Source organism: Littorina saxatilis, linkage group LG10, assembly GCF_037325665.1.
Source record: "Littorina saxatilis isolate snail1 linkage group LG10, US_GU_Lsax_2.0, whole genome shotgun sequence".
Taxonomy (NCBI): domain Eukaryota; kingdom Metazoa; phylum Mollusca; class Gastropoda; order Littorinimorpha; family Littorinidae; genus Littorina; species Littorina saxatilis.
In genome coordinates this window covers 23,753,433-23,772,832 of record NC_090254.1, presented here as the reverse complement: position 1 = coordinate 23,772,832, position 19,400 = coordinate 23,753,433, and the positions used below count along the sequence as shown (strand labels likewise).

The window sequence follows — 19,400 nt, the reverse complement described above, 5'->3', positions numbered from 1 at the left end:
CTGATGTGCACGAGGATGTGGACAACCGTGTGGGAGCCAGCCACGAGATTGCACGGTATGAATCTTCTTCTTCTTCTTGGCGTTCGCAGAGGTTACACGATCAGTCCAGCACTGGTGATAAATGTTGTCGTTTTCTCCAACTCCTGTCGACTGCCATTTAGTTTGGTCTGCAAGGGAGTTGGTGACGGCCACACTTCTTTTCGTTTCGGTATGAATTAAATTGGAGTTTGTTTGTGATTCTAACCAATTTTACCCCGAAGCTGACTCCCACCCAGTTGGTAACCTCAGCCCTGGCCGCCCTCGTGCAATGTCGAGCAGTTCATGAGCCTTGCTGCCTGTGGCGTGTGCTTCAGGGTAAGTTGTGTCATAAGTTCACCTATAGTTGGGAAAGGTCAGTTCCGGACAGCAGACCCGCGGCGGCCATTTGCCGATCTCAAGGGGCAAACCATCGATTTTCATCGTGCGAAGATAATCATTGTTGGCCCTTTGGAGGCCGACTAACATCCTGTCCGCGCTGGCTCTTCAGTATTGAGCAACAAAAACTTAGGATGTTTGTGGGTTCAGGTCGGGTGTTCTTACTTCGTATGTTTTTTGTTGTTGCCATATGTTGTTTTGTTTGTGAGCAGATGAACCACACTTTTCCATCCATTGTTTAGATTGTGTGGACAATAAATTATCTTATGCCTTATATCTGATGATGTACGCCAGTGTCCACCAAACACTCAGTGCTAAGCATGGAGCTCACCATGAGTACCGCTGCCAATGGAATATGCTTCAGCATGTAGCTACAACGGTCTGACCAATTCAAAGACCGATGTCGTGGGTTCAGCACACTGTTCATGGCGGAGAGTTTAGCGGTTTTAGCAAATGTTGTGTTAATTAACATATTTACGTGTAGCTTCATTAGACTGTGCTTATCTTTCAGGTGCAAGGGGATGGGAAAGGAAGGGGCTTAACTCCCATCAACGGCGACTACATCGTTTACGTCCAGGACCTGTGTCCCTCCTGCAAAGCTGGTATGTTCTGACACTGTTACGTAAACTGATCATAAATCATCTATAGATGAAAGAGGAATGTTTTGCACGTGTTTGTTGTTTGCAGTGAGCTTCTAGCTTGTTGTCGATCAGCTTCCAGCTTGTTCGTTTTGAAATGTGAATTTCATATTATGTCAATGGACGAGTGAATGAAACATCATAACATTTATACCAATTGTTGTTCTCGTTGTTGTTTTCCTTGTTTCTTTTTATATCTAAAGCTCAAGTCCCAAAATGTGCTTACATCTGGATGGCCTGACCAGACACTATTAGAAATTGCAAAGCAGACAGGTATCGCGTCTACAAAGTACATCTGCACCACCACATGCCTGACATGAAGTTCACTGTGACATGAGTAGAGGAGGTAGACAAGTCTCTCTTTGGCCGACGCGGCAAGTACCACAGGGAACGACAGTGTCAGTGGCGCCCAGGTGTGGATTGTCCGTCTGTCTGTCTGTGGAGAACAGGGAAGTTTAATGTTGGATTCGTGTTATTTTCAGGCGATATGGACCTGATGGCAGTGAACGGGGACGGACGGTGGGACATACGTATCAAGGCTGTCCAGTGCCCTGTGCGTAACACCTTCATACAGTACTGGCTGCAGGGATCCAACGCTTGGTACATCAAACTGCAAGTCAGGAACACCAGGTAAAGCTGTTACTGTCAGTCTGTCTGTTTGTCTGTCTGTCTGTCTGTCTGTCTGTCTGTCTGAACGGAGACGGAAGGTTGAACGCATGTATTCAGGCAGTATGGTTTCCTGTGCGTAACACCGCCATACAGTACTGGCTGCATGGGTCCAACGCTTGGTACATCAAACTGCAAGTCAGGAACACCAGGTAAAGCTGTTACTCACGGTCAGTCTGTCTGTCTGTCTGTCTGTCTGTCTGTCTGTCTGAACGGAGACGGAAGGTTGAACGCATGTATTCAGGCAGTATGGTTTCCTGTGCGTAACACCTTCATACGGTACAGGCTGCATGGGTCCAACGCTTGGTACATCAAGCTGCAAGTCAGGAACTCCAGGTAAAACTGTTACTTTCAATCTGTCTGTTTGTCTGTCTGTCTGTCTGTCTGTCTGAACGGAGACGGAAGGTGGAACGCATGTATTCAGGCAGTATGGTTTCCTGTGCGTAACACCTTCATACAGTACAGGCTGCATGGGTCCAACGCTTGGTACATCAAGCTGCAAGTCAGGAACGTAAACCTGTTACTTTCAGACTGTCTGTCTGTCTGTCTGTCTGTCTGTCTGTCTGTCTGTTTGTCTGTCTGAGCGGAGACGATTTGTAAGACATATGATTCAAGCGGTTTAGTGTCCCGCGTGTAACACCTTCATACAGTACAGGCTGCATGGGTCCAACGCTTGGTACATCAAGCTGCAAGTCAGGAACGTAAACCTGTTACTTTCAGACTGTCTGTCTGTCTGTCTGTCTGTCTGTCTGAGCGGAGACGAGTTGTAAGACATATGTATTCAAGCGGTTTAGTGTTCCGTGTTTAACACATTCATACAGTACTGGCTGCAGGGATCCAACGCTTGGTATAGTCAAGCTGCAAGTCAGGAACTCCAGGTAAAACCACAGGAGCTTGCATCAAAGCGCCGGTCGATCGAAGTATCCTACTCCTTTATCCTTCCTGTAGTAAATAATAGTAAGGCCGGAAACAGTAAGGAACATTCTACTTCAAATTGGAGCTTCAAAGGAATATAAAATACAAGTATACACACACTATCACTAGCTTTCATTACCCCATCTTGTCTGCCCTTCATTACACCCCCGGTATAGGGGTGTGTATAGGTTTCGGTCGATGTGTTTGTTTGTTTGTTTGTGTGTTTGTGTGTTTGTGTTCGCATATAGATCTCAAGAATGAACGGACCGATCGTCACCAAACTTGGTGAACAGGTTCTATACATTCCTGAGACGGTCCTTACAAAAATTGGGACCAGTCAAACCGTCACACGGTTATAGGGAGTTATTGGTGGATTAAGATTCTACAAGGACTTATAGAGAAACATATTCATGGTCAAAGGGAAATAACCTTCTCAGTTGGTGGCAGTGAGAATGGGTGCAGTGAGAATGGTTATTTCCCTTTGACCAACGGGGATGTTTTTCCTACCTCGAAGGAATTTCTTGTTAGTTTAACTTTTACTGTAGCCTCGTGTGTTGGTGTCGTACATGTTCAAGTAATGGAGTGTCTTGCTATGGATGTGTGCAGGGTACCGTGCAAGGAGGTGCATGTGCAGGCAAGGACCGGTCAGTGGAAGGAGCTGAATCTGACCAGAGATGGACACTGGGCAGGGTCGGCCAGACTCAACCTGGGTGGCGATGTCGCTGTACGGCTGACCTCCATCAATGGGGCTGTCCTGGACGACATCATTCCTAGACTGGGTCAGTGTGTGTGTGTGTGGGGGGGGGGGGGGGCGTGTGAGTGTATTTGTGTGTATGTGTGTGTGTGTCAGTGTGTGTATGTGTGTGTGTGTGACTGTGTGAGGCCGTGTGTGTGTGTGTGTATGTGTGTGTGTATGTATGTGGAGGTGTGTGTGTGTGTGTGTGTGTGTGTATGTGTGTGTGTGTGTGTGTGTGTATTTGTGTGTGTGTGTGTGTATGTATGTGTGTGTGTGTGTGTGTGTGTGTGTGTGTGTGTCCGGGCGATGTTGCTATTCGTCTTACCTCCATCACCAGGGCTGTGGTCGAGGACATTATTCCTAGGCTAGGTCAGTACTCCGTCTGTCTATATGTCTGTCTGTCTGTCTGTCTGTCTGTCTGTCTGTACGGACGGTGTTGCTATTCGTCTTACCTCCACCACTGGGGCTGTCGAGGACGACATTATTCCCAGGCTGGGGCAGTGTGAGTGTACGTGTGTGTGTGTGTGTGTGTGTGTGTGTTACTGTGTGTGTGTGTGTGGGAGGGGGGTTATGGGGTGTCAGTACCTTTGGTAGGGGGCCTGCCATGTCCTCTTCAGGACCCGGCTCGTCTGCCGCTGGCTCCGCCATCTGGGCCCGTATGCTTATGGGAGAAGTTCGCGACAACTCCCGAAGTTTTGAGTGACATCGGAAGTACTTGCCTCACTTTCGTATGCATGGGCCGGAAAAAGGGTTCACCTCGAAGCAAAGCGAGGAAGTAACTCAGGGTATTTTGCGACTACTTCTAAAGTTTTGAGTGACATCGGAAGTACATCCTCACTTTCGCATGCATGGGACGAAAAAAGAGTTTACTTTGGAAGCTAACGAGGAAGTAAATGAGGGTAAATGTACTACAGCCAGACCCAGTAGTAAACACGCTACTTCCACAGTTTCTCAGTGCAAAAAGGCAGGGCTTTTCTTCAGTTTTTCATGTCAAACCGAGCTGACGCTCCAAAAGAGAGAAAATAGAGGGAAAAGTCGTATCTTCTGCATGCATTTCGTGCAAATTTCCCTGAATACAAACCTGAGTTGCCAGCTTTGACTTTTGTTTGTTGATCTGGGTCATTGGCCACCACTCTTTCATTCCCGCTTATACGAGGGGGTTACTGTGTTTCTATGAAAATGGGCGGCGATGTGTGAGTGTGTGTGTGTGTGTGTGTGTTTGTTTGTGTGCGTGCGTGCGTGTGTTTGTGTGCGTGTGCGTGTGTGTGTGTGTGTGTGTTCGAGTGTTTAAGTGTAAGTTTCTGCTATTTTTTTTGTCATTGCTTTATCTGTGTGTGTGTGTGTGTGTGTGTGTGTGTGTGTGTGTGTGTGTGTGTGTGTGTGTGTGTGTGTGTGTGTATGTATTTGTGCAGTGCCTGTCTGCCTGTGTGTGCGTGCGTGCGGGTATAATTGTGCGTCTGTTCCTTCATACGTGTGTTTGCGTGTTCGCGCGTGCCGTGTGTGTGTGTGTGTGTTTGTGTGTGTGTTTGTGTGTGTGTGTTTGTGTGTGTGTGTTTGTGTTTGTGTGTGTGTGTGTGTGTGTGTGTGTGTTTTCGATGTTATGTGTGTGTTCGACGGTGTGTGTGTATTCGACGGTGTGTGTGTGTGTGTGTGTGTGTGTGTTCGACGTTATGTGTGTGTTCGACGGTGTGTGTGTGTGTGTGTGTGTGTGTGTATGTGTGTGTGTGTGTGTGTGTGTGTGTGTGTGTGTGTGTACCCACTCCCCACACTATGATGAGCTGACTATATTTGCGCCTTGATATTTTATTCATGTTCTTACGTTTTATGCTGTTTATTGTGATTCACCACACCCGAGTTTATCGTAATTGAGATAATAAAGTGTTCTATGTCTATGTATTATGTCTAATACACATGCACACACGCACGTAGGCTACAAAAATCCAATCTTGACTTTGAACTTTATATAAACATACATCCTCTTCACAATTAACGAGGACAAACGTAATTTACAAACACCTAAGTACAACAATTTTTCTGTTTTAAAAATTCGGACACACATTTTCTCAAATAATATGAAATTCGCTGAACTTATCTTCTTTTCACTACACCTTATATATCTTGATTCCCAAAAAATGGAGTTCTGCCTTTTTAAATTTACCAGTAACACAAACATTCGCTCTGACCAAACTATTTTTGTCCAGCAGTTTTACCGATACACAATCATTAAAAAAAACACTACAAAAAGAGTTTTAAGTTAACCGACTTCGCTACCACATATTAAACAACCTTTTTTTATTTTCCCCAACATTCTGGTCAACGAAATCATTATTATAGACAGTCATTCTATTTAAGGACAATCATCACAGCTTTCGTTCAACCAGTTAAAAACAACAATTATAGTAAAAGCTACAGCGCGATCAACGTTTGCCCATTTACGAACTCGCGATGAGATTTGTTTCTTCTGGTCACCAAGCCTACCGTTTACAAACGCATGCGCACTAATTGGGATTCCCCCAATTTTCTCGACCTTGACCTCAGAACTCTCGAAGCCACTACTTCGGCGTTCAATTTAGCTCGTGCATACCGAGTAGCTGGCAACTTTGCTTTCGAAGTTCCCACTTCCAATGTCAAGGGCCTCTCGCTTGACATAATTATACGACGATATCGCATCTCAAGGGTCCTTACCCATCCAAAAGAAACCTCCAGCGCATACTACAATTGCAGGACATTCCGTTTTTAAAGGCAGCTCATTGGGAAATGATCTCAGACACAATATCAAAGACGTAAAATGCGTCAATCGAGCAACTGTCGTAACTTGGCTACAATGAGACGGTCTCCTACCTTGCACCATAGACACGGACTGTGACATTCTTGTTTAATTTAGGTGAAATGCTTAAAACAGAGTGACTCAAAAGCGACAGTTCGATCAGTTACTGACCGAAAAAAACGTGCTCGAGTCATTCGGCGAAGGTGGCGAGCTTTCAAACCAGCACGACTGAATAACTCAGATTGCCTTTTTTCATCATGCCTCTATTCTACACGAGTAACATGGTGCAGTGGTAACGGTTCCGGACTTTCGTTCATTCGCTCCGGGTTCAAGTTCCGCCGGGAGCTATATATTTTTTTTTATTAATCTTTTCCTTTTTAAGCCCCCGCAATTGCAATCCGGCTGCAAAAACCGGGTTTTGCCTCTGTGTTAATTTTATTCATTTGCAAAAGAAACCTTCCTATGCTTTGAAAAAATCATCATGTCTTGACTTTCAACTGTACGCGCGTGTGTATATGCGTGTCACTACGGTGAGTATGTGTGTGTGTGTGTGTATGTATGTGTGTGTGTGTGTGTGTGTGTGTGACGTGTCACTTGTGTCATCATAGTTTCAGTGTGTGTATGAGTGTAGATTGAGAGAGAATGAGAGAAAGTGAGAGAGAGTGAGTGTGTGGTTATTTGTTTGTGACTGTGTGCGTGCGTGTATGGGTGCGTGTGTGTGTGTATATGTGTGCGCGCGAGCGCGCGCGTGTGTGTGTGTGTGTGTGTGTGTGTGTGTGTGTGTGTGTGCAGTGTGTGGTGTGTGTGTGTGTTTATGTGTGCCGTCAGTGTCACTTGTGTCATAGTGTCAGTATGTGCATGAGTGTACGTTTGTCTGTGTGTGCATGTGTCGTAAGAGAGAGAGAGAGAGAGAGAGAGAGAGAGAGAGAGAGAGAGAGAGAGAGAGCGACACTTCTTTGGCAATTTTGGACCAGACAGCGTCTTTATGTTTAACAGTTAGACTGTTCTGTAAACTTGGTGTTTACTGTGTTTTTTTCTAATTAACTGTTCTGAAATTTGGACAGAATAACCGTTCTTTCGTAAAACACTTCTGTCAAGAGTACAGCAATTTCACCATCTGAAAAAGGTGCAGAACGCCCCTCCGTGTCTACTTTCTTTTTGAGCGGCACACGTGCCTTGCCATTTTCGTTGACTGCCATGTTGATAGAAACGTGCGCATGCGTATTAGTAGGGATTCCCCCAATTTCCCCGACCTTGACCTTAATACTCTCGCTGTCACTACTTTGGCGTTCAAGTCAGTTCATGCATTGTGAACAGTTAGAAAGTTGACTTCGGGAGTTCCCACTTCGAAAAGAGGCCTCTACTTCCAGTGTTTCTTACTTCTAGTTCATGCATACGGGCCCTGGCATCCAGCTCTCACCATTGACTCCACGAACTGTCAGTATGCATTCGGATAGGCCTCATCAGCCACCTCCGGACCCATCACTGAGACCAGAAATCTAAGCGTACTGTGAGTCTGTGCATGGTCATCTTCAGAAACGAAGGACTAACAACACGGTGTGTTTGTGAGAGAAAAAGAGGGGATACATACACACCAACAGAACGCTCGGCGAGAGACGGATACAAATATAGCGGCACCTGATACAACGCATTCTATTCACCGGTCTCATTTATTTGACACTGAATTCTTTTTCTTCTTTCTTTTCTTTCAGAGAACCACGTAGTAATGGAAGGAAAGCTCAGAGTCCAGTTCCCTCTCGATTCCTCGCTGCCCGACGCATAAAGCAATCAAAATAAGAAATTTTAAGAAAGCGAGTCATGTTACAAGTTTATGAGTAAAAAGTCCAATAGTGAAAATCACGCGCACTGATTACAATCCGAGGTTCGACAAAGCATAACTGAAGCTTATACTTTTTGCAATAAAGATGAGTATTCCAGGAACTCTCTTTTCGTTCTTTTGTTCGTTCCGTGTGTGTGTGTGTGTGGGGGTGTGTGTGGGTGTGGGTGGGTGTGTGCACCTGTGTGTGGGTGTGTGTGTGTCCGGCTGCACCTGTGCCAGTGTGTGTGTGTGTGTGTGTATGTGTGTCTGCACCTGTGTGTGTGTGTGTGTGTGTGTGCGTGTGTGTGTGTGTGTGTGTGTGTGCCGCGTTGTGCGTGTGTGTGTGTGTGTGTGTGTGCGTGTGTGTGTGTGTGTGTGTGTGTGTGTGTGTGTGTGTGTGTGTGTGTGTGTGTGTGTGCTTGTGTCACGGCTTCTGGCTCTTACCCCTTTTTCTCTGATACAGGATCTATGTTTCTTTCTGTCTCTGTGTGTTTATCATAGTTTTCTCTCTTTTTACATTTAGTCAAGTTTTGACTAAATGTTTTAACATAGAGGGGGAATCGAGACGAAGGTCGTGGTGTATGTGTGTGTGTGCGTGTGTGTGTGTAGAGCGATTCAGAGTAAACTACTGGACCGATCTTTATGAAATTTGACATGAGAGTTCCTGGGTATGATATCCCCAGATGTTTTTTTCATTTTTTCGATAAATGTCTTTGATGACGTCATTATCCGGCTTTTTGTAAAAGTTGAGGCAGCACTGTCACACCTTCATTTTTCAATCAAAGTGATTGAAATTTTGGCCAAGCAATCTTCGACGAAGGCCGGACTTCGGCATTGCATTTCCGCATGGAGGCTTAACAATTAATTTGGTCATTAAAAATCTGAAAATTTTAATTAAAATTATGTATTTATAAAACGATCCAAAATTACTTTTATTTTATTCTTCAACATGTTCTGATGCCAAAAACATATAAATATGTTATATTCGGATTAAAAACAAGCTCTGAAATAAAAAAAATAAAAAATTATGATTAAAATTAATTTTCCGAAATCGTTTTAAAAACAAGTTCATCTTATTCCTTGTCGGTTCTTGATTCCAAAAACACGCTCAGAAAGTTAAAACGAAGAGAGGTACAGTAAAGCGTGCTATGCGGCACAGCGCAACCGCTACCGCGCTAAACAGGCTCGTCACATTCACTGCCTTTTGCACTAGCGGCGGACTACGGTCATTGTGAAAAAATGCAGTGCGTTCAGTTTCATTCTGTGAGTTCCACAGCTTGACTAAATGTAGTAATTTCGCCTTACGCGACTTCTTTACATTTAGTCAAGTTTTGACTAAATGTTTTAACATAGAGGGGGGAATCGAGACGAGGGTCGTGGTGTATTCTGTGAATGGGAATAATGTGTGTGTGTGTGTGTGTGTGCCGTGTGTGTGTTTGTGTGTGTGTGTGTGTGTCTGTGTGTGTGAGTGTGTAGACACAGCTGCCAACCCTCCCTAGAAAACCGGGAAATTCCCGATTTTATGTCCAGTCCCGAATTTTCCCGAATAGTGCAAAAGTTTCCCGATTAAATTTTTTTTCGAGTATAGTTATATAATGACTGGAGTGTATTTTCAAGCGCCTGTACTCGGCGTAGTTTCACTTCTGAACTCTCGTTCAGCGCGAGGCTTCGTCACACAAACGCTGTGATCAAAATCGAAACTAAACGAGAATAGGCGAGATTTGTGGCTAGCGCATGCGCTTCAGTCGAATGTGGATGAGAAGCAGAAGAAGAAGCAGCAGCAGACGACCACAAAATGAAGAAAACAACGGTCCAGCGGCCGAAAGTCGGCCCGAAAGTTCTTGTAAAATTTAAAAAGAGTTACAAACAAGAGTATGACTTCATCTCCGAATCGACAAGACGCGGCATACATTTCGCGTTTTGCACCAAGTGCCGCGAAGATATATCAGCATCGGACATGGAAGCTCATTCAAGAACAGCAAAACATGAACGAGGGCGGCTCTCTCTACTCTTTCAATTTTTTACCCACTGACTGTCAGGAGCTGCAAAGAAAGCCTCTTGGACGTAGCTGAGGCGCGACCGAACAAGGGCACGGACAAGATGGATCAATGGTTTTCCGGCTGCCCACGACTCTCTGCTCAGAACCTTAATCAGGTTTAGAGAGCGTTGAGCTTTTCTCACAAGTGAGTCTATGTGTGGGCCCCAACTGAGAGAGCTTGTGAATGTCACTCCCAAGAACTTAGTTTTATCTGCTGGCACCAGCTGCACCCCATTTATGGTAATAGAACATGTCCTTTTGACAAGCTGCACTCCTGTGAAGGCCATGAACACGGTTTTTCCGGTAGATAGCTTAAAGCCATTCGTCTGCATGTAGTCAGAGATCTAGTCGACTTTTGCTTGGTACCGCCCCATTTCTGTTTTGATTGTTCTTTCTGACTTGCAGTTGACTGCTTCCCAGAGGGCCATGTCATCGGCAAACGGAGACAATGATGCCTCCTTGAGGTTCAGGTTTGCTGCATCGTGGACCATGATGGTGAACAATATGGGGGCAATGATGCTTCCTTGAGGCACCCCCATATCTAGGACATGTGTTTTAGAGATGGACTGCCCCACTCTAACTGCCATGGACCTGTCTGTGAGGAATTCCTGGACAAATTCCAGCAGGCGCCCTGAGATCCCCATGTTGGACATTTTCTGAATTAGCTTCCCATGCCAGACTTCAAATGCTCTTCTAATGTCGAAGAAGGTTGCCAGCACTGTTCTGCCTCGTGCTTTAGCCTTCTTGATGTGGGCTGTAAGTTTTACCACATGCTCCATGCAGGCTCGACTCTTTCTGAAGCCTGCCTGGCAGAGGGGAAAAATGTTGTTCTTTTCAAGAAAGTGTTCTAGTCTGTTTTTTACAATTCTTTCGTATACCTTGCCAAGGTGAGGTGTGAGAGAAATTGGGCGGTAGCTTGTTGGCAGGTGCCGGGGTTTACCGTCTTTGGGAAGAGCAATCACCAAAGCGTTTTTCCAGGCTGAGGGAAATTTTGAGCTCGCCCAACAGTGCTGGTAAAACTGTAGCAGCACTTCCAGCATGGGCTCAGGAAACCGTCGTATCATGTTGTATGAAATGGGGTCTAAGCCGGTTCAAGTGCAACATTTCCGGATTTGATTCCTTGGATTGCCTTCCTAAACTCATTGATACCCAGGTCCTGGTTTATTGGCAGTGAGTTGTCTGCTCAGTGCTGCTCGCCCGAATTTATCTTCTTCCTTTCGACGGTAATCAGCGAGCGACTGTGGCATATGAGCTGTCTGACTGACCTTTGCAAAGGTCTCAGCCAGCACCTCGGCCTTCTCAAGATTACTTTGTGTGTAGTCATTCCCGTTCAGCAAAGTTTTTTTTTTGGCAAGAACACTTTCCTTTTGAATTTTCGTAGCTTGGTCCATACAAGGGACGCGTCTCCTTGGTTATGCACCTTTTTACAACAGAAATCTGTCCAGTAGTCTGCTTTTGCCTGTTCATTGACCGCAGCACACTCCTTTTCAACTTCTTCAGGGGCTGTTTTATTGGAGGCTGATTGATTCTTCTGATATGTTTTTGTAAAAATGCATTCTTCATTCCACCAGGGGGAAGGTGCCTGTTCTCTCTTTTGAGGCCCAGAAGCGCGTTTTTGAATAGCCTGGTCAGCTGCACTGAGGATGGCCTGTCTGATGTTACCATAATACTGGTCTATGTCATTGTCTTTGAACTCATTCTCTCCACATATATGTGGCAGAGTCTTCTTGAACTTCTCCCGATCTGCTTTGGCACAGATGTACTTTGGCATACGACCAACTTCAGCAGGATCAGGGTCAGCTTCATGGATGGTCGCGTGTATCAGATAGTGGTCAGATCCGAGTGTGTTGGGGTAGACCTGCCAGTCTGTGGTAAGGGCAAGTTCGGGGCTAACCAGGGTAAGATCAATTGCAGATGATCTGTCTCTTTGTCGCTGGGCCTGTATGGTGGCTGTGCCATCATTACGTAGCACCAAAACTGAGATGCTGATGTCTTCAGCCAGCTGAGTGTCGGGGCTACTTTCTGCGTCATCGCCCCACATCCCGTGGTGCGCGTTGAAATTCCCCATCACTACCCAGCTGCCCGAATCAGACGAGAGCTGAGTGAGCCAATCGGTACAACCATGTGCCTTGCATCCCCTGGGATAGTAGATGTTCACTAGCTTAAGTGGCCTCCTTCCCCGCATGGAGATCTGCACTGCATACATGGAGCCAAGTCCTTCCATATCTTGCATTGGTGGGTCTATAAGCTTGTACTCGAGGTCTGCCCGGATGTATGTGGCAACATGTACTTTCCCATTGTCAGCCAGGGCAACCTCGGGTGGGTAGTAGAAACCTTCCAACCGTGGGGTTTCATATCCTATCCGAGGTTGACTGTAGAGCAACAATATCAGTCTCAAAATTGTTAAGATGATCTACTAACAATGGCAGCCGGCTGCTAAGGCTCAGCGCATTCCACTGTAATAAAGACAGGTTTCTACTTTTTCTGGGCAATCCTGTTGAGTCGGGTGGTGCCCTTTTGTGAGCCAAAGACGAACGGTTTGCATTTGTTGGGCCCCCCGTTGATGTCACTTGTAAAGCTAATTTCTTCCTCTTCACTCAAAGGAACCCCCGAGAGTATTGCACATAGGGCCTTAGGACTGGCTGTTGCCTTGAAATGGAAGTCTGGTTTGCCCAAGCTCAACAAGCTGTCCAGGAGTAATTTGGGATCCTGCTGGGCTTTCGCATTGGCCATTAACGTAAGGGCCTTGGTAATGAAAGCTGCCGGGTCCTCACTGATAGGTGCTGCTGGCTGGGCATCCAGCTTAGACAATGCCAGTCTAGTTAGCCGTGACTCAATCTTCTTGCGTTTCTCAAACACACTTTCAGCCATTCTAGTGACGTCTCCCTGGACTGCTCTGGCGCAGTTGTGGCAGTAGCCGTTTCACCAGATCATCTTCTTGCATGTTATCATCAGGTTCTTTGTCTTGACACGGGCGTGAATGGTTCCCCACTTCCATGGTAACACTTTGTACTGGTCTGTGTTCTTTTGCTCGTTTTCTCCTATTTCTTTTCTTTCTTGGTTTTCTTTGGATGTGTTGTTGTTCCTCTTCCTCAAGCCCCTCGCTGGACCGGCACGGTTGGCCTAGTGGTAAGGCGTCCGCCCCGTCAGTGATCGGGAGGTCGTGGGTTCGAACCCCGGCCGGGTCATACCTAAGACTTTAAAATTGGCAATCTAGTGGCTGCTACGCCTGGCGTCTGGCATTATGGGGTTAGTGCTAGGACTGGTTGGTCCGGTGTCAGAATAATGTGACTGGGTGAGACATGAAGCCTGTGCTGCGACTTCTGTCTTGTGTGTGGCGCACGTTATATGTCAAAGCAGCACCGCCCTGATATGGCCCTTCGTGGTCGGCTGGGCGTTAAGCAAACAAACAAACAAACAAACAAACAAACAAACCAGCCCCTCGCTGGGCCTCTTGAGGGAGGAAGCAACTTTTTCTTGTGTTGCCTTGTCATGGACTTGTCTATTGGGACCTTCTTGAGGCTGTTGGTTCCCTGCAATGCTGGTCAAACACGAAGGTTTCAGTTTGCCTTATGAAGAAGCTGTCCATCTCTCAGTCTCAGTGGGGCGCAATCCATAATAATTATGCTGAAAAAATCTGTTAATTTGGAAACGTAACACTTCTGAAAATGGAAATATTATTAAGCAGCTGATGAAATATCACTGTACTCTCTGATTGTATTGAACATGATTCTATATAATGCACGAAGAACATGTTTATGAAAACAAATATTTCTTTTGTTATGTATAATTTTCAAGCATTGCTAATGAATCGAAATGCATCTTAAAAAGTCTTATTGGTTGCTTGACATGTTAATTATGTAATTTGTACTGTTGTAAACTTAACTTCTATTTCTTCTTGTTATTGTGTTACCCCTCAATGGGCGAGGGCCGGGTGAAAAAAGCAGTGTACACCCTCAAATCTTTTTAATTCATATCAATTTCAATCCAATTCTCTCTCTCTCTCTCTCTCTCTCTCTCTCTCTCTCTCTCTCTCTCTCTCTCTCTCTCTCTCTCTCTCTCTCTCTCTCTCTCTCTCTCTCTCTCTCGGCTTTAATTGGTTAGTTATATTTTATTAATTCCCATGTGTTCAGTATACTTTAGCTCTGCTGTCGACGAAAGTACTTCAGAAAATAGGAATGGTACGCAAAAGAAGGGAGACTAATGTTGTAAGCCTTTCCCTGCCGGTATGCTGTGTTCTCTCCCTTGCACCGATGGCCGTCTTTCGTCAACAGATTGTGTTTAGTTGGCGCTGTAAACCGTGAAGAACGACGATCACATGTGTTTTTTGTGCATTGATTTTACAAAAAAAATCGAAAGATATTCGAAATGGGCAAGAAAATCGACGTTGAAACACCGTTTACAAAGGAGAGCTTTTTAAACATGTTATTTCGCTCAATTTGTGGAGTCCCCGTAGCGCAGTGGATAGCGCGCTGGACTTCTAATCCAGAGGTCGCGGGTTCGAATCCCGCCGGGGATGACACATTTTTTTGTTTTATTTGACCTATAGTCACTTTTTTTTTTAGCAACTTTACAATGTCTTCGTGGACCAGCAATAACAAAAAATGTTCTGTTCGACTGAGAAAAATTATTGGGTACACTATAATCTTTGGGTACACTATAATCTAACTTCAAACTCGGTTTATTGCTGCCATTTTTGTTTGTTAATAATTCGTCTGTTACTGAGTTTAGTTACAACAATCTTTATGATACCGTATCAGTCAACAACCTTTGTTCTTTGAGAATATCCCGACTTTCAAAATTCTAATAGATTTTCACAAATACAGTGTATTTACTTATTTAATGCCTTTCATTTACTGATGCTAGTCAGAATTCAGCCGAATGACTTCAAAGCACATGTTCAAAAAGTGTAATTATTGTGTCAGTGTTAGTTTGATCATTTCAGTCCTGGCAGAGGCTTGCGTAAACCATGTAGCAAGCGGCTTCTCGGCGGTGCAATGCCACGTGTACTGTATTCAGTAAGTCGAGTCATTTACTGACACCTTCCTTTGGCACTTTTATTGTGACGTGAATTTTAAATTGTGTCAAGATATTTAGTTGGAACACAGCCATCATTCTTGGTGTTGGAGTGCAAAAGGCGTTCCCGCACTCAACTACTCTCAGTGCATCTTGGGACACCCGGCCAGTACTGAAACTGGCCTTGGCACGGAACGATCCAAGGGGGGCAATCTCAGTCATCTCAAAGAGGGAAATCCAAACGCAATCCGCTTTGTTCGATTTTATGGGCTTGGACGATAGAGAAAAATAAGAAAAGCAAAAGCTGGAGTCCAGTCTGGACGAAAATGCTATCAAGAACGCAGAATTGATTTTTTCTGAGTTTCAGTACTGGCCGGGTGTCCAAGATGCTCTCAGTGCGGCTCAACTACCGATACACTTCCGCTACGCTCTCGCACTGACTCGTTCGTAGGGGGGCGGGAGGATGTCTTGCACTCTTACTTCTCAAGCACTCCACAAAATACAATAGTAACTGTTATATAAACTATATTTAGTTTGATTCGTACAATCAATAATATATGTATTCACAACAGACCTGCACACACATCCATAACTGAAAAGAATACATGCAGGAGTTCGTAAGTTCAGCACACAACTGATCAGAATTCATATCCGCTCCTCGCGTCACAATAAATGATGTCCACACACTGGCTAGCTCTACACTGAATTAGCTCCACACAAAGTCACCCGTCTTCATATCCGCCGGCTCCTCTGTCGAAGTGGATACTGTCCGCGTCGGAATTATGCACAATAACAATCCCCACAGAAAATGCAAAATGAAGAATCAGCTTCCTAATGCACAATAACAATCCCCACAGAAAATGCAAAATGAAGAATCAGCTTCCTAATCACAGTTGTCACAACGAAATAATAAAAAAATCCGAGACAGTAGATGCAGTCTCCGTTCATTTCATCTCCAGGCACGACACGTCTACATTATCCCAGAGACAAATATCTGTACTCTGCGGTCTCTGATTATCATCCTGCACGTCCATCCGCTGCGACCTATTTCCCCTGTTCGATTGAACTTGAGCTTGCATCAGCAACAGAGAGTACTTCATTTGCATACAATGCTACGGGGCTTCCAGGAACTGACCGGTCACCGAAGGGTCACGGGGCCCAGGCGACTCAGTGGACACAAGAAATCTAAGAATAGAGTGAAAGCAAAGGATGAACTTGAGAGAGAGCGATTCGAACATATGTTCTGCTTTCCTTGTTTGATTGTTTTCCCTTGGCATAATCAAAAAAACAAGAATTGTAGATTATTGGAACGTTTAATTATTGACAAAAAAACCCTTAAATTTACATTTTGTCACGTTTCGATAACCTACAATTCTTGTTTTTGTATTCTGAATTTTGGCGAATGTAATGAATCTGAAGAATTTGTACCACACGCCCTCGCACAAACGCATAAATAAATAACATTAACAAGTCGCGTAAGGCGAAATTACTACATTTAGTCAAGCTGTGGAACTCACAGAATGAAACTGAACGCACTGCATTTTTTCACAATGACCGTAGTCCGCCGCTTGTGCAAAACGGAGTTCAGCGCGGTAGTGGTTTCGCTGTGCTGCATAGCACGCTTTTCTGTACCTCTCTTCGTTTTAATTTTCTGAGCGTGTTTTTAATCCAAACATATCATATCTATATGTTTTTGGAATCAGGAACCGACAAGGAATAAGATGAAATTGTTTTTAAATCGAGTTCGGAAATTTAGTTTTAATCATAATATTTTTAATGTTCAGAGCTTGTCTTTAATCCAAATATAACATATTTATATGTTTTTGGAATCAGGAAATGGTGTAGACAAAGATGAACGTAAATTTGGATCGTTTTATATAAAACAAAAAAATTATTACAATTTTCAGATTTTTAATGACCAAAGTCATTAATTAATTTTTAAGCCACCAAGCTGAAATGCAATACCGAAGTCCGGCCTTCGTCGAAGATTGCTTTACAAAAATATCAATCAGCTTGATTGAAAAATGAGGGTGTGACAGTGCCGCCACAACTTTACAAAAAGCCGGATATGACGTCATCAAAAGTATTTATCGAAAAAAAGAAGAAAAAAAAGCCGGGGATATCACTCCCAGAAACTCTCATGTCAAATTTCATAAAGATCGGTCCAGTAGTTTGGTCTGAATCGTTCTACACACACACACACGCACAGACACACACACACACATACACCACGACCCTCGTCTCGATTCCCCCTCTATGTTAAAACATTTAGTAAAAACTTGACTAAATGTAAAAAAAACAAGCAAACAATTGGACAAACTTTGAATTTGTATATGTGGTCACATTCAATCAATTGACCGGACAAGCAACCCCGAGAGTTCTCTTTCTCAGGCCGCTGTGTGTTTTCATACCGTGTGTGGAACGTAAATTCGCCAGGGTCAATTTTGCACCGACGAAAATGCAAATAAAAATCAATGCCAAGCAGTGACCAAACTAATGACATAAAAAGCATATAATATCCGTCAGTCACTAGTGCAAAAAATGGCTTACTAAATAAACGGGTGAAACGGCAATATGTAGACTTCGTCCCGTGTGACCATTGTCGTCACACTAAATCAATCTCAAAATGAGGGTATGGGGTGTGGGGTGTGGGGGGAATAGAGAGGGGGGAAACAACACTAGATTGAGCGATTGGGGGAAACACAATACAAAAGTCAAGCGCCTGTGTGGTTGTGTACACTAGCCAAAAGTTGTCCCAACAGGTGGTCACTGAACAAGAAAAGCGGAGAGAGAGAGAGAGAGAGAGAGAGAGAGAGAGCGAGAGAGAGAGAGAGAACTCAGAACTTTTTTACAAAAGGATTCGTAGGCTTTAGGCTGAGCCTTATCTTCCAACCTGCCTTTATAACAAGTGCTGAGAATAATTTTTATACGTATTAAGCAAAGACTGCACACACACACACACACACACACACACACACACACACACACACACACACCTGCACACTCAATGCGCAAGAGAGAGAGAGAGAGAGAGAGAGAGAGAGAGAGAGAGAGAGAGAGAGAGAGAGAGAGAGAGAGAGAGAGAGAGAGAATTGAATTGAATTGAATTGAAATGAAATTTAGTTTACGAGGGTGACATAATAAGCAATGTTTTCATGCTTTTTTTCATCCGGCCCTCGCCCATTGAGAGGTAATAAACAAGAAGAAATAAAAGATAAGTTTAACTATAGTACAAATGACATATTTAGGCCCTACATAATTAACATGTTAAGCAACCAATAAGACATTTTAAGATGCATTGTGATTCTTTAGCAATGCTTGAAAATTATATATATATATATATAACAGAGAAATATGTGTTTGTATAAAAAAATAAAGAGAGAGAGAGAGAGAGAGAGAGAGAGAGAGAGGGGGGGGAAGACAGACAGAGACAGACAGAGAGAGAGAGAGAGAGAGACAGAGAGAGAGAGAGAGGGAGAGAGAGAGAGAGAGGGAGATAGAGAGAGAGAGAGAGAGAGAGAATTGAATTGAACTCTATTTAACAAGGATTAAGATTTAAGAGAGAGAGAGAGAGAGAGAGACAGAGAGGGGAAGACAGACAGAGACAGACAGAGAGAGAGAGACAGAGAGAGAGAGAGACAGACAGACAGACAGAGACAGACAGACAGACAGAGACAGACACAGACAGACAGACAGACAGACAGACAGACAGACAGACAGAGACATAGAGAGACGGGGAGACTGAGAGAGACCGAGGGGTGGGGGATTGATAGGAAAATGGAGAAAACACTGATTGATTGATAGATAGGATTGAATAATACATAAAACTCAAGCGCCTGTACAGTAGTCACAAGTTGTTCGAAACAGGTGGTCACTCAGGAGAAAGACGGTCGAAAAAGGGTCGTAGAGAGAGAGGGGGAGAGACAGACAGAGAGAGAGACAGACGGACGGACGGACAGACAGACAGACAGACAGACAGACAGACAGAGACATAGAGAGACGGGGAGACTGAGAGAGACCGAGGGGTGGGGGATTGATAGGAAAATGGAGAAAACACTGATTGATTGATAGATAGGATTGAATAATACATAAAACTCAAGCGCCTGTACAGTAGTCACAAGTTGTTCGAAACAGGTGGTCACTCAGGAGAGAGACGGTCGAAAAAGGGTCGGAGAGAGAGAGGGGGAGAGGAGGAAAAGAAAACATTGGATCCCTGGCAGCGGTCACACACAGTTGGGCCGACCTAATCCCACTGGTCACTTTCCACTGTCTTGGAGGGGCGTGGTTTTCCCAGGCATTCCGAAACAGACCCCCTGCATTCTCTAGCACGCGTCCCGAGTCGGCCACGCGCGTTTGTTGACACTCGCGCGCGTACTGCGTCTGCGCCGCCG

The 19,400-nt window shown here is 44.6% G+C and overlaps 1 protein-coding gene and 1 non-coding gene across 2 annotated transcripts in view; both read left to right on the top strand.

Moving 5' to 3' along the window:
* The window catches only part of LOC138978449 (GATA zinc finger domain-containing protein 14-like), a 12,401-nt gene extending 4,330 nt beyond the window's left edge, over positions 1 to 8,071 (top strand). The window contains exons 4-7 of the mRNA XM_070351192.1: positions 926 to 1,016; positions 1,535 to 1,682; positions 3,240 to 3,412; positions 7,849 to 8,071. Of these exons, the coding sequence (XP_070207293.1) occupies positions 926 to 1,016; positions 1,535 to 1,682; positions 3,240 to 3,412; positions 7,849 to 7,919 (483 nt within the window). The 3' untranslated portion in view covers positions 7,920 to 8,071. The remainder of the gene's footprint in view (positions 1 to 925; positions 1,017 to 1,534; positions 1,683 to 3,239; positions 3,413 to 7,848) is intronic.
* A 6,368-nt stretch (positions 8,072 to 14,439) lies between these two features.
* Positions 14,440 to 14,512, top strand: Trnar-ucu (transfer RNA arginine (anticodon UCU)). The gene has a single exon. It is a non-coding gene; the product is annotated as a tRNA-Arg (tRNA).
* Positions 14,513 to 19,400: the final 4,888 nt, after the last annotated feature.